The sequence below is a fragment of the Esox lucius genome, chromosome 10 (assembly GCF_011004845.1).
Source record: "Esox lucius isolate fEsoLuc1 chromosome 10, fEsoLuc1.pri, whole genome shotgun sequence".
Lineage (NCBI taxonomy): Eukaryota > Metazoa > Chordata > Actinopteri > Esociformes > Esocidae > Esox > Esox lucius.
Genome location: NC_047578.1, coordinates 5,171,262 through 5,183,342, shown reverse-complemented (window position 1 = coordinate 5,183,342; position 12,081 = coordinate 5,171,262). Strand labels below are relative to the sequence as shown.

The following is a 12,081-nucleotide window of genomic DNA, read 5'->3' as shown; positions in this document are numbered from 1 at the left end:
GCTGTGCGACATTTTAAAAAGCACGCCCCCCCCCCCCCCACCCGTTTCGGGCGCTTCGTGTGTTCCGGCGTTTTTTTTTTTTTTTTAAAGCAGCAACTGCAGCAGTGATGTAATAATGTAAATGAACCCTCAGCCGGGGTCAGCCAAATCATGACACGGCACGGTACGACCACGACACAGCACCGCCGTCTCCTGCTGAACCCCCCCCCCCCTGCTCCAGCTGATTTTGAGGAATCTGTGTCCTTGCTTTGTTTCTTCACGTAACGCGGTAGAGAGAGCTCTCAACCCCCCCCCCCCCCCCACAGGCTCTCCCCTCCGTCGCCGTCGCATCGCCGGTCCGCTAGGCACAAGCGTCCGCCGACTTCAGGGCCACCAGTTCGGACTGGTCGGCCGCATGTCTGCCGTTCAAGTGTTCGCTGCTGCAGTCGTGATGGTACATGAAGGACGGCACCTCGGTGATGGAGGTCGCGGTGTAGGAGGTGGAGCGCATCGAGCAGTGGTCCCTCCGCCTCTGACCCCACTGGGCTTTGTACTGCACCCACTGCCTCTTCAGAGCTGCCTGCACCTGGGACAAAGACCCGTTCGGGTTAGCATCGGCATTTTTGTAATGGGCCCCCAAGACAAAACAGAGAAGTTTACCTGAGGCGGCCATATGTTAAGGCCAAAATTGACCGGTAGACATTTGCAGCTAATGTTTCAAGAACGGTTTCTCTACGGAATTTTGTGACCTCCTCATACCCTGCGCTAGCCAATGCTACTCCGCTCTCGTTCGGTCAGGGAAGACGAGAAGTCGTGTTCCTGTATTAATTCCAGTCTTGTAAACATTAGAGGCAGAATTCTACACCGCGCCCCTCATTAAAGTGTATTACTTTCGAGCCACCTGTTAAACAGGTTTTTTGGCCCAGGGTCACCACAATACGCATCCACAAGCTGTACCATGTTAATCAATAGTCAGAGGACAATGAAAGTACATTAATACATTATTCTTCATCATTGATAATGTATGCATTGCATTTGTTGCCTAAATCAGGATTCAACAGACACAGTAAAGGTCATGGACTCATTAGGAAAGGTCAGGGGCCAGGGAATATTTTTGTCATAATGCATGACATTATTAACTAAACCAGAATAATTTATTTGCAACCAGAATTTTTGCTTGATAAGATAAATGTTTTCCTGTGTTACTGAAACGGAATTACTTTCCTTCTCTCCGTTAATGCGATGGTCAGGCACTTTGGGAAAAAGTGCCTGGGTTGCTTACAGTGTCTGTTATTAGTCTTAGAATCAGTTCATGAATTGTACATTATGAGCGTATTGTGATCTTGAGCACAGCACCAATCTGATTTAGATTTTATTTTAAATAAATAATCGGTCCGCATCATCGGAGCTGGTACCAGTTGCAGTCTAAAAATGGAAGCCAAAGAACCAGTTCCCCCCAGAAGAACGGTCTGGGCCAGAACAGGGAATGTCTAATTCCCCAACAAAGGGGCACTAATTAACGGGGTTAAAGGAGGACCAGACACACTGCAGTCTCTCATGATCTAATGATGTGGCGTGCTAACCAACATCGAATACAGCTCAGTCAGAAAACAACAACAACAACTTCCAGTTTCTCTGGTCTCTGAACACAGAAATCCAGCACAGAGACCTATGCGCATCGCCGCGTGCTGGCTATCACGTTAGTTTCCATCGACTAACCGTGTCCAGGTCTGTACGGAAGAAGTCCACTATATAGGGAATAAGGTGCCAAATCAAATGTACTGTATTACTTGTGTCATTGACTTCCACAGGGCCTGCAGCCAGTTCAGCATCTTAATTGGCGCTCTATCCCACATCTAGTGCACCACGTTTGACCAAGGCCCATAGGGAGAACGGTGTCTATAGGGAACACAGAGTACTATTTGGAATGCAGCCCAGGTTTATGCAGTTTGGCCCGCGGAATCAACCGGACAAAGAACTCAGCCACAAAAGCGGATGTCCCAGATAAAGAAACAGTAAGGGCCTTTATGCGGCATAGCGAACTAACATTCTCCTAATAAAAATCTTACTTTGTGTCAATGCTTCTTTTATCCCACAGAAACTGAATCTGTTCTTTCGGACACGTCAACCTCGCTTACAGGGCGCAGCGGAGTGATCCCGATGAGACCAGGTTGCTCATGCATGCGCTGGTAATTGACCCATTTAACCGCCCATGTTTGTCCTTGTTGTGAGTTCACCATAGAACATCCTATGGCGAGAGCTGAAATGATCTGTAGCATGGCGGCACCCCTCAAACACTGGGGAACTGGAGCGAGTGGTTCACAGCTCAAGACTGGGCCACGCTGCCAGTCGAATCTAACGTTTCTCCTAAATGTTGCTGTAATTAGTTTTGAACGGGGCTTGGATATGTATATTATATATAGTATATTCAAAAGTTGTGCTAGTACAGTGAAGCTTACCTCGCCATTGAAAAAGCAGAATATTGTTGCCACTAGTAAACCCTGGAGAGAGAAAACAAAACAAACAGAAATAAATCTAATGTATTTGTCAGATTGGGAATTTGGCGAGACTATGTTGCTGGTATATGATCAATTCCATTATTTGCTTGGTCATGCATTAATAAACGTGTATCATTTAGCCTAAGGCAGAGATTCAATATGACCAAGGGTCAAAGGCAGGGTTTTTGGTGATCCCATTTACAGTGCATTGTCCGTTAAAAGCCACAATGCTTATAACCTGATATTGGATGGAGTCCCTGCCTTAGCCATTAGCTGGTAATCATTAATACAGTTAGCACCTGGTAATCATTAATACAGTTATCACCAGGTAATCATTAATACAGTTATCACCCTGGTAATTCATTTACATAAATATTATCCAGTAATGATTTTACGTACTCAGTAACACATGGCAATGCCTTTCTATAGCCATCACCTGGTAATGCATTAATATATGCATGATGTAGTCATAGATCTCCCCCACCAGCCGGTTCTCTGGCCTCCAGGGAAAGATGACAAACTGGATGCCCAGCAGAGGGACCAAGATCAGGGTGGCTCTCACTGCCTTCATGTACATGTTAGACTCTGCCCGGTGAGTGTCCCTCAGCTTGGTGACAAGGACCCTCACAATGTTCAGCAAAAAGAACAGATTCACCTGGGAAACGGGATAAATAATTGGTTTTACAAACAGCCCCGCAGTGTCCAAAAGAGGTGCAATTTTATCTGATTAGAGTGATTTGTCTGAACAACGGACTTCAAAACAACAGAACAAGACAACATTTTCTTGTTGAAAGTGTGACAAAAATATCACAAATACCTTGTTACAATCGTTACAGACAGTAGGTTTTTGATTTAGAAGATCTCATTCTCAGCTAAGCTACTTCATCCTGCTGTTTGGGCAAGGAGGCAGGTTGTCTGTTATACAGTTGAGTGTGGTTACGGCTGTGAGCTTGGAGACCACGGTAGTTTAGAGTGTCTACAACCACATGCGTTCAAATATAATCTTTCAAAAGTGTGAGCATTTACCAAGAAATCAATAAAAACAACTGTTTACCTGGCAATGCAGTGGTTTAAACCAAATCACCACCAGCAGAACAGTTTGAAGCAAAGGTAAACACCTCACACACATAAATAGATTCAGCCCACCGTAATGAAAGGTCATAATTAACCAACAGCCCTCTGTTATTCAAATAGCAAATTAGCTAAACCAACAATCCTTATGAATCCCATTCATTGGCCAGTATGATGTGACAGCTGAACTTTGCAACTTAAAGGCAGGATGACATAGTTCAGGCACTACTCTAACTACAGAATCTACTATCTTCAATAGTAGCTAGCTAGTTCACAAACCACTGAGAAATGTGAAGCCCACACGTTCTCTCTGAACAAGTATCAGATGGTAAAATGTGTCTGCCCAAGTGAAAACAACGTTATAGTCTGGCCCTTGATGCAAGCCAAAATGCAATGCAATCAAGGTGAATGCCAGTCTTTTTAAATGAAAGGTGAGCATTCCTTAAGAGGGGGTGAATTCCATGTTATATCCTACTGGCAAATCGCTAGCTCTAACATCTGGATGAAGTCAACATGGCAGCAAAGGTCTGTCTGTCTGTCTTTCTCCCCCCCCGTAAAACATCCTACGATTAAAAGCAGAAGGCACAGAAATCCTACGCATTATCTCAGGTGCTGATATGTGGCGACTTCACTTTCTTGTTTTAAGACAACTTTCATCAGAATGGATTCAAACAACTTCCCTCCTGAGTAAACCGCTCCCCGGATGCCAGGGCTAGTTTAATTAAATTCCCACATACGGGACACTTTAGTTTGTGGGGTACGCTGTTCTTGCTCGCTGAGCGGTCGGATCAAGTACGTGAGAACACGAATTCCCAGCCATAGAAATATGTAAACTCATATCGTCATATATATTGAAAAGGCAGAATATGATTCCTTCTTGTCTGGAGGTTGGGGGGGGGGGGGCGACGCTATTCTTGCTATTCTTGGCATGTGCGCGTCTGCTGGCTCTCACCCGGAGCCGCCAGTGCAGTTAAAGCAAAGTGGCCCGATTTGCCCGAGAGTTTCCGCGGTGCGGTTGGGTGGGATGTGACTTACGAGCAGCGCTGCCATGATGGGGCCGTGAACCACGTAGAGCAGATGGGTCTCCACACTCATCCAGCAGCTACGTCAGGGAGAAAGGTCGTCAGTCACACGCCATCCTCTCAATGAACCGACCATGCAGTGTTATTCTGCTTCTTCTAGCCCTACGCACAGCTGCCGGCTATCACGCAGCTGCGCTGTCTATTTACAATACCGATGCAAACGACCATTACTCACTTGTCATCGAAATACTTCTTCCTGGCTACGGCGTGGATGGATGCAGGCACTAAGGGGAACCCTGGAGGAAAACAAACAGACACCCCGAGCACAGCTCATTAACGCTAATTAAGAATGGATTATGTTGTGTTTACCGTTACATGAATAGCTATTATGCTGTTACTACAGTAATTGGTACGTAATTACGGGGTTAATTCAAAACAAGTGATGTATGTGTAGTATTTACTGAACATTATCCACTAACAAAGAAGTTAAAGGGACAGTTCAATGAAAATGAACATGACTACATCCGAGGTAGACAGAATGAAATGGAAAAGTCTTGCTAATTTATATTTTAAGTGGACTATCCTTTAGAGCCTGTTAAGCATTGAAATTTCATTTAAAGTGACGATACATGGAATAACAGACAACACACCAAGCAGCCATCTGAATCAAGTTCTCTGATACAAGCTGAACAACCTTAGCACCGACCTATTTCCTCTGATAACCCAGTCCTGTTAAACCCTTCTTCATAAACAACTGTTGGGGTCTTTGATGATGTGGGGATTCATTTCAATGTGGCCATAAACAAACAATACTGATGAATCTGAGAGATCAGTCTGCTTAGAAGGGATTTATGAAAACCCTACGGCCATATCCATGCCTCTGTGTCATCTACATCGCTCCATCCCTCTCTACATTCATCCCTCTCTACATTCATCCCTCTCTACATTCATCCCTCTCTACATTCATCCCTCTCTATATTCATCCCTCTCTACATTCATCCCTCTCTACATTCATCCCTCTCTATATTCATCCCTCTCTACATTCATCCCTCTCTACATTCATCACTCTCTATATTCATCCCTCTCTACATTCATCCATCCATCCCTCTCTATATTCATCACTCCATCCCTCTGTACATTCATCTCTCCATCCCTCTCTACATTCATCGCTCTCTATATTCATCCCTCTCTACATTCATCCATCCATCCCTCTCTATATTCATCACTCCATCCCTCTGTACATTCATCCCTCCATCCCTCTCTACATTCATCTCTCCATCACTCTGTACATTCATCCCTCATCCCTCTCTACATTCATCCCTCCATCCTTCTGTACATTCATCCCTCCATTCCTCTGTACATTCATCCCTCCATCCCTCTCTACATTCATCCCTCCATCCTTCTCTACATTCATCCCTCCATCCATTCATCCCTTCATCCCTCTCTACATTCATCCCTCCATCCATTCATCCCTTCATCCTTCTCTACATTCATCCCTCCATCCTTCTACATTCATCCCTCCATCCCTCTCTACATTCATCCCTCTCTACATTCATCCCTCTCTATATTCATCCCTCTCTACATTCATCCATCCATCCCTCTCTATATTCATCACTCCACCCCTCTCTACATTCATCCCTCCATCCCTCTCTACATTCATCCCTCATCCCCCTCTACATTCATCCCTCCATCCTTCTGTACATTCATCCCTCCATCCCTCTGTACATTCATCCCTCCATCCCTCTGTACATTCATCTCTCCATCCCTCTCTATATTCATTCCTCCATCCCTCTGTACATTCATCCCTTCATCCCTCTCTACATTAATCCCTCCATCCTTCTACATTCATCCCTCCATCCCTCTATACATTCATCCCTCATCCCTCTCTACATTCATCCCTCCATCCTTCAACATTCAACCCTCCAACCCTCTACATTCATCTTTCCATGCTACCGTGTGGTAGCCAGAGGATATACTGTATCATTATCAAGGTCTAATGAAGGCTGAGTATTAACAGTTATATTGTATCACTTATCGGACAGAGAGGCCCCACATTAAGACACATCACTTCTCATTTAACCAAAGAGAAGGACAGAACAGCCAGGACGTTAACAAGCCGCTATCCAAAACGAAAAGCTAATGAAGCTGTCAACATGATGAAGAGCCCCGGGGGGGTTCAGACACGGAGAGAGTGACAGGTGACCTTAGGGCTGCCCCCCGACAGCGTGTCCTAGCTCCCGACAAAGGCCGCGTCCCCATCCGACTGTGTTAAACACAAGCTGGTTGATGTGTCATTTAGCTGGGTTAGCGGCCCTTCAGACTCACCCCAGCCTAAGAGGTAGTACCAGTGGAGACGCTGCTCCTCGGCGAACACGGCCACCACGATGAGGGTGTGCAGGTAGATCCCCTCGCACAGCATCCAGAAGTAGTTACAGCCCAGCATGTACATGTGGAAGAAGTGCAGCACCTTACAGCCAACCTGCAGGGGGAGTGACACCGCAGCATGTAACCACCCTTGGGTTAGGGTTCAGGTCACACACACAGAGGAAACGGTTTGCCACTTCAGGGCCAAAGGGAAGAGAACGGGACCACACATCGCGGGGGGGGGTGTGGACCAAACGTTTTTTGCAACACAATCGGTTTAATGAATACTGCCCAGCCTCGGCCCGAAATCGTCACTGGGATGAGATATCACACCACTTACTCCCCAAGCTGCATTTGCCGCTTGACATTTTCCTATATTTATGTGACCACAGCTATGCCTATTGACTATGCAATAAAATCAAGGCCGTTAAGCGGCAGACATATAAAATACAAAGTATAATGCTAGGCTCTTTCGGTCTTTCCCTCCAATGGCACCTTATTCACAGGCCCGGATCAAAGCTAGTGGAGTGTATAGTGAACAGGCTTCCATTTGGGATGAGCAAAGGTGGGCTTAATGAGGTTTATCCTCTGGTTCTTTCCTGTGTGCAGCACATGGAGGCTTCAAAACCTGCACTCCATAGTTGCTGTTTTTCCTCTCTTTGTTTTCCTCTCGTTCTGGAATGTAGATGGGACACGTGTGCTGAACGTTCACTCGTCACTGAGGTCAGTTGGTGTTTCCCAACACCTGGTTAAGGTCAAGTTAAGGTCAGGGACCACACTGACCTTAACTTGAAGGGCCCCGACTGTGGCGTCCAACCAAATGTGACGTGGCAGTCGAGAGAGTCCTCAGTGTTTTCCTGGAACAGAGCTTGAGGCATAAATGTCTGGTAAAGTGTACCTTGATGTATTTGGCCTCCTGGCTCATTTGCCCTGAGCAACAGGGATCAGCTTCTCTCTCGCTACAGGCAGACCACTGGGTCTCTGTTGTGACCCGCCAAAAAGTAAGAGACCATGTCCTTTGTGTTATGAGGGAGCTTTCCTCTCAATAGACCACCACAACCCTAAATCACGCATGCAGTCAGAACACCAGGTCAACTCCTTGAGCTAAACACACGTGCACCACGAGCAACCAAAACCAACATGGATTTAATTCCACCCCTCAAAACGAAGACCATGTGGTCTAAGGTGTGAACGACAGATTGCACATACCACTCAAAACAAGCATATTATTAAATAAGGAAGCCAGATAGGGGAAATGTGGTTCTGGCCCAATGCTTCTAGAACATAGTTACCATTACTTTTAAAAGCTGTCATTTCTTACTGCCTGCTGAAAGGGTCAGCCAGGTCAGCCTGCGCATAGATCTAGGAAAACAAAACATTCTACCGTGAACATACCGGATGGATTAGGCATTACATCGGTTTCTCCAGGCAGAATGTGACGGTCCAGGGAGAAGAGAAGGCAGTAGCTGGGGTCGGCTGTGCTTCAATGTGCTTGAGAGGGTAGCAACAGCACTGTACTGGACCTTCCCAGGTGGCACAGCGTTCTTTCATAGCACCATTCTGACCACCACAGATGGTCTGGGTTCAAGCATTGAAGGCGCTGCGACAATAGCTGCCATCAAACCCCCGTTGGCGGACAGGCTGGGCACTTAGGACTCAGACCCTTACGAACAGTGTAGCTCCTACTCATCAGATGAGAGGCTATGACAATGTGATGAGTACAGCAGACATGAACAATTATCTAATTGGACGCTTTAAGTGGGGGGGGTGCTATTTCCACCTCCCAGGTCATTCCATTTTCGGTTAGCAACAGGACATAGTCGGGGGTTCATTGTTCCAAGGTAAAAAGTAAAATTTTTAGGAGAGAAATCTGGTTTGAGAAAAAAATAAATGCAAAGCTGTCTAATCTGGCAGCAAACCATTATTTAGTGTTATTGGGAACGTTACTATAGTATTTATCATGTTTTTTTTTTACACTGGAGGTATGAACTGCTGCTTATTTTTTTAGAGCTGTTTAAGGGTTTATATCGTAAACAACTCCCAATGCATTTGCAAACGCTGTTCTCGCCAAATTCTTCAAACACTTAGATAGTGAGCAACTGAAGGAGAAGCTTCAACAATTCTTTTTAGACATTTAACAGATGCTCCTGAAAAACCACACAATCCAGTCAGTGCTAACCTTGGATCTTGGTATTTGGCCGGACCACTCATTCTCACTCAATACCCACATTGCAGTCTAAAGATGAAATCCAGGATCGGTTTCTTATTCCGCAATGAGGCATCGTTCACTCATGTTGGTGAATACACACTTGGTCAAAATGACCATCCTGTTTAACATTTGTTTAAACTTAATAATGGTTAAATCCGTCTATTTGTATTTCTATATATGTTTTTTGTCTTACATTATGTTTCCTTGTGTACTGCATTTAAATGGCTTTGGCCAGATTGTCTTTGAAAATGAGAATTGGTTCTCCATTGACTTTCCTGGTTAAATATTATAATATATAAATAAATGACATTGATACAAAGCAGGGTTTTCCAACATTATCCAAAACCTACATAATCCGACACCAACATTATCCAACACCGACATTATCCGACAACGACATATTTTTGCACTATTCTGGTCTACCAATATATTTGTTTTGCTGTGTTTTCTGTGTCACCCATGGAGAGTCACTAAAGGACGAGCTGATGTGGACCCTGATAAATATCCAACCCTGTGTCTCTGTGTGCAGCCAGTTTGATGATAACCATTGTGCCGGGTGAGCGAAATACAACTCTCCCAAAACTTTCTGAGAACTGCAAAGTGGGCTTACCTGGCACAATGGTTTTAAGTGGGCTTACCTGGCAGACGTACTGTCTATTACTGGTTTGTGTATCATTTGTCAAGTCTTATTGCCACTGTTGCTATGAGATGAGCAGCAGCGGCATGGAACCAACTCTAGCCCGGCCCATTCCTCTCTGCCAAGGGACACAATTAAAGTGCCAGATGCAAAAAGAAATGTGACAATATTTCAAATGGACTCAGAAAGTCCAATTCTGTTGTTTCTCTACGAATAATCTTTGAGAGCGAAGCTAAACTATAAATTTTTTCCGATGTGTTTACACACAGGATACACCGATATATCGGCAAGAGCAATTGGACTGCCCTGAAATGGACGATTATATCTGTCCACTTTGATCTGAGTCGGATGTCCTGTTGCTATTACTTACCTGTTTTAGTTAATACCTTATTTACGAAATGTATATCCAGGCAATGTATAATTTGCAATTACAGAAAGATAATTTTATTTACTTAATTATAACATAAACTATAATTTTTCAAATTATTGTGCGTAGAGAAACATAACCTTTGTATGATCAAATTTGCTTAGGTTCAAATCAGAAACATCAGAACATAATTTCGTATTTACTTAATGCCAGTGTCGGCACCAACATCAGACCACGCCTCCAATCTCCCGAACGCAGCTCACGCCCTTGAAACGCGCACTCTGTCTCCCATTGTATTCATTACAAGCAGGGAGATGTGTTAGGACAAGCGAGTCAAGGCTAGCCACTGCCTGTCTCCGTTAGCTAGCTCTGAAATGTATTTTACTCCCTCAATCTCCATTCTCTATTCTTGTAATTTTCTTTGGATGAAACTAGTAAGACTTACTGGATTTCTTTCCACCACGTCGGGGTTGTTGACCACTGCTATGAGGTAGATGAGTGTGAGAGCAGAGTTGAGGACATAGGAGACAAAGAGGTTCTTATGAAGGGTGATCCTTTGGCAGCTTAGGCTCCTACATGATGACAAACAGAACCGTAGTAGCATTAACATATTGACGCTCGGCCTAATTTTGAATGGTACAACAAATACTATATCAAACATTGAATATTCGGCAGTACAAATGTTGTATGTTTCAATTCAAACTCATCTGCAACATATTCGTTTCCTGTGAAAAAGAAATTTGTGCTTTGATACAGTAAACAGAACTATAAATATCATGTACTCCTGGAACAAGTCGCTCTGGCTCCCTAATTATATAATGGCTTAGTCAGATGTTGCGGATGACAGCAAAATTTATGACAATCTTTGCAGAATCATTCTTGGATTGCAATATTTGAGACACCATTGCAAACTGTAAAAATCACCAATGTGTCCGTCAACTGCAAACTGCATTCGTTCAAACCTCTTTTCACTGTATTCACTTATAATTCCCACTACAGGTAAAATAACACCTTTTCTGATCAAACTTACACCGCTTGTTTTAACGTGTCTGTCTGTGTTTATAATACAGTTACTGCTATTTATTAGCAGTGGTAGAGTAGCAATAGTGTGTATTAATTATCATTAATTCAAGTTGCTTTTCCCACCAGTTTCACCTTCTGGGGATCGTTTTAGCCCATTCAAATAGTAGCATGATCAACTTCCGACTGTAACGTTGACAGATGGAGAGGCAGGACACAAGCACAGCGAGAACGGAGGATTTAATAAACGAAATATAAATAATAAGAACAAAAACAAAGCAAAACTTGGAACAACGTTACTTAGGGTAAAACCTACACAAAGACCAACTGTATACAATGGGGGAGCAGGATCTTAAATAGGGTCTGTGATGAAGTGAGGGAGAGGGTGTTGGATTCACTGGCACGGCTGTGATGAAGTGATGGAAAGAGGGAGTTGGATTCACTGGCATGGCTGTGATGAAGTGAGGGAGAGAGGGCGAGAGAGCGTTGGGTTCACTGGCACGGCTGTGATGAAGTGAGGGAGAGGGAGATGGATTCACTGGCACGGCTGTGATGAAGTGAGGGAAAGAGGGAGTTGGATTCACTGGCACGGCTGTGATGAAGTGAGGGAAAGAGGGAGTTGGATTCACTGACACGGCTGTGATGAAGTGAGGGAAAGAGGGAGTTGGATTAACTGGCACGGCTGTGATGAAGTGAGGGAGAGGGAGTTGGAATCACTGACACGGCAGCCAACCATGCCAGAACGTGACACCAACATAAAGTGTAATCAAAATGTATTTAGACAACAAACCAATAACTTACGACTCTGAAGCTGATTGTCCTGGAACCAATTACAGAAATGTCTCAATCGCATAATTCATTTAATGAAAACAGTGGAAGAAAACAAATCAACAGCCTTCAAAAGACTTACAATC

The 12,081-nt window shown here is 44.4% G+C and overlaps 1 protein-coding gene across 2 annotated transcripts in view; it reads right to left on the bottom strand.

Annotated features, from left to right (window-relative positions):
• Positions 1-318: 318 nt before the first annotated feature.
• Positions 319-12,081, bottom strand: part of calcr (calcitonin receptor) — a 54,520-nt gene continuing 42,757 nt past the window's right edge. For both annotated transcript variants that reach the window (XM_010891515.5, XM_020050040.3), the window contains exons 10-16: positions 10,593-10,719; positions 6,896-7,049; positions 4,806-4,866; positions 4,584-4,650; positions 2,914-3,132; positions 2,439-2,480; positions 319-565 (exon numbers count right to left, since the gene is read on the bottom strand). In XM_010891515.5, the coding sequence (XP_010889817.1) occupies positions 341-565; positions 2,439-2,480; positions 2,914-3,132; positions 4,584-4,650; positions 4,806-4,866; positions 6,896-7,049; positions 10,593-10,719 (895 nt within the window). In that variant the 3' untranslated portion in view covers positions 319-340. The remainder of the gene's footprint in view (positions 566-2,438; positions 2,481-2,913; positions 3,133-4,583; positions 4,651-4,805; positions 4,867-6,895; positions 7,050-10,592; positions 10,720-12,081) is intronic.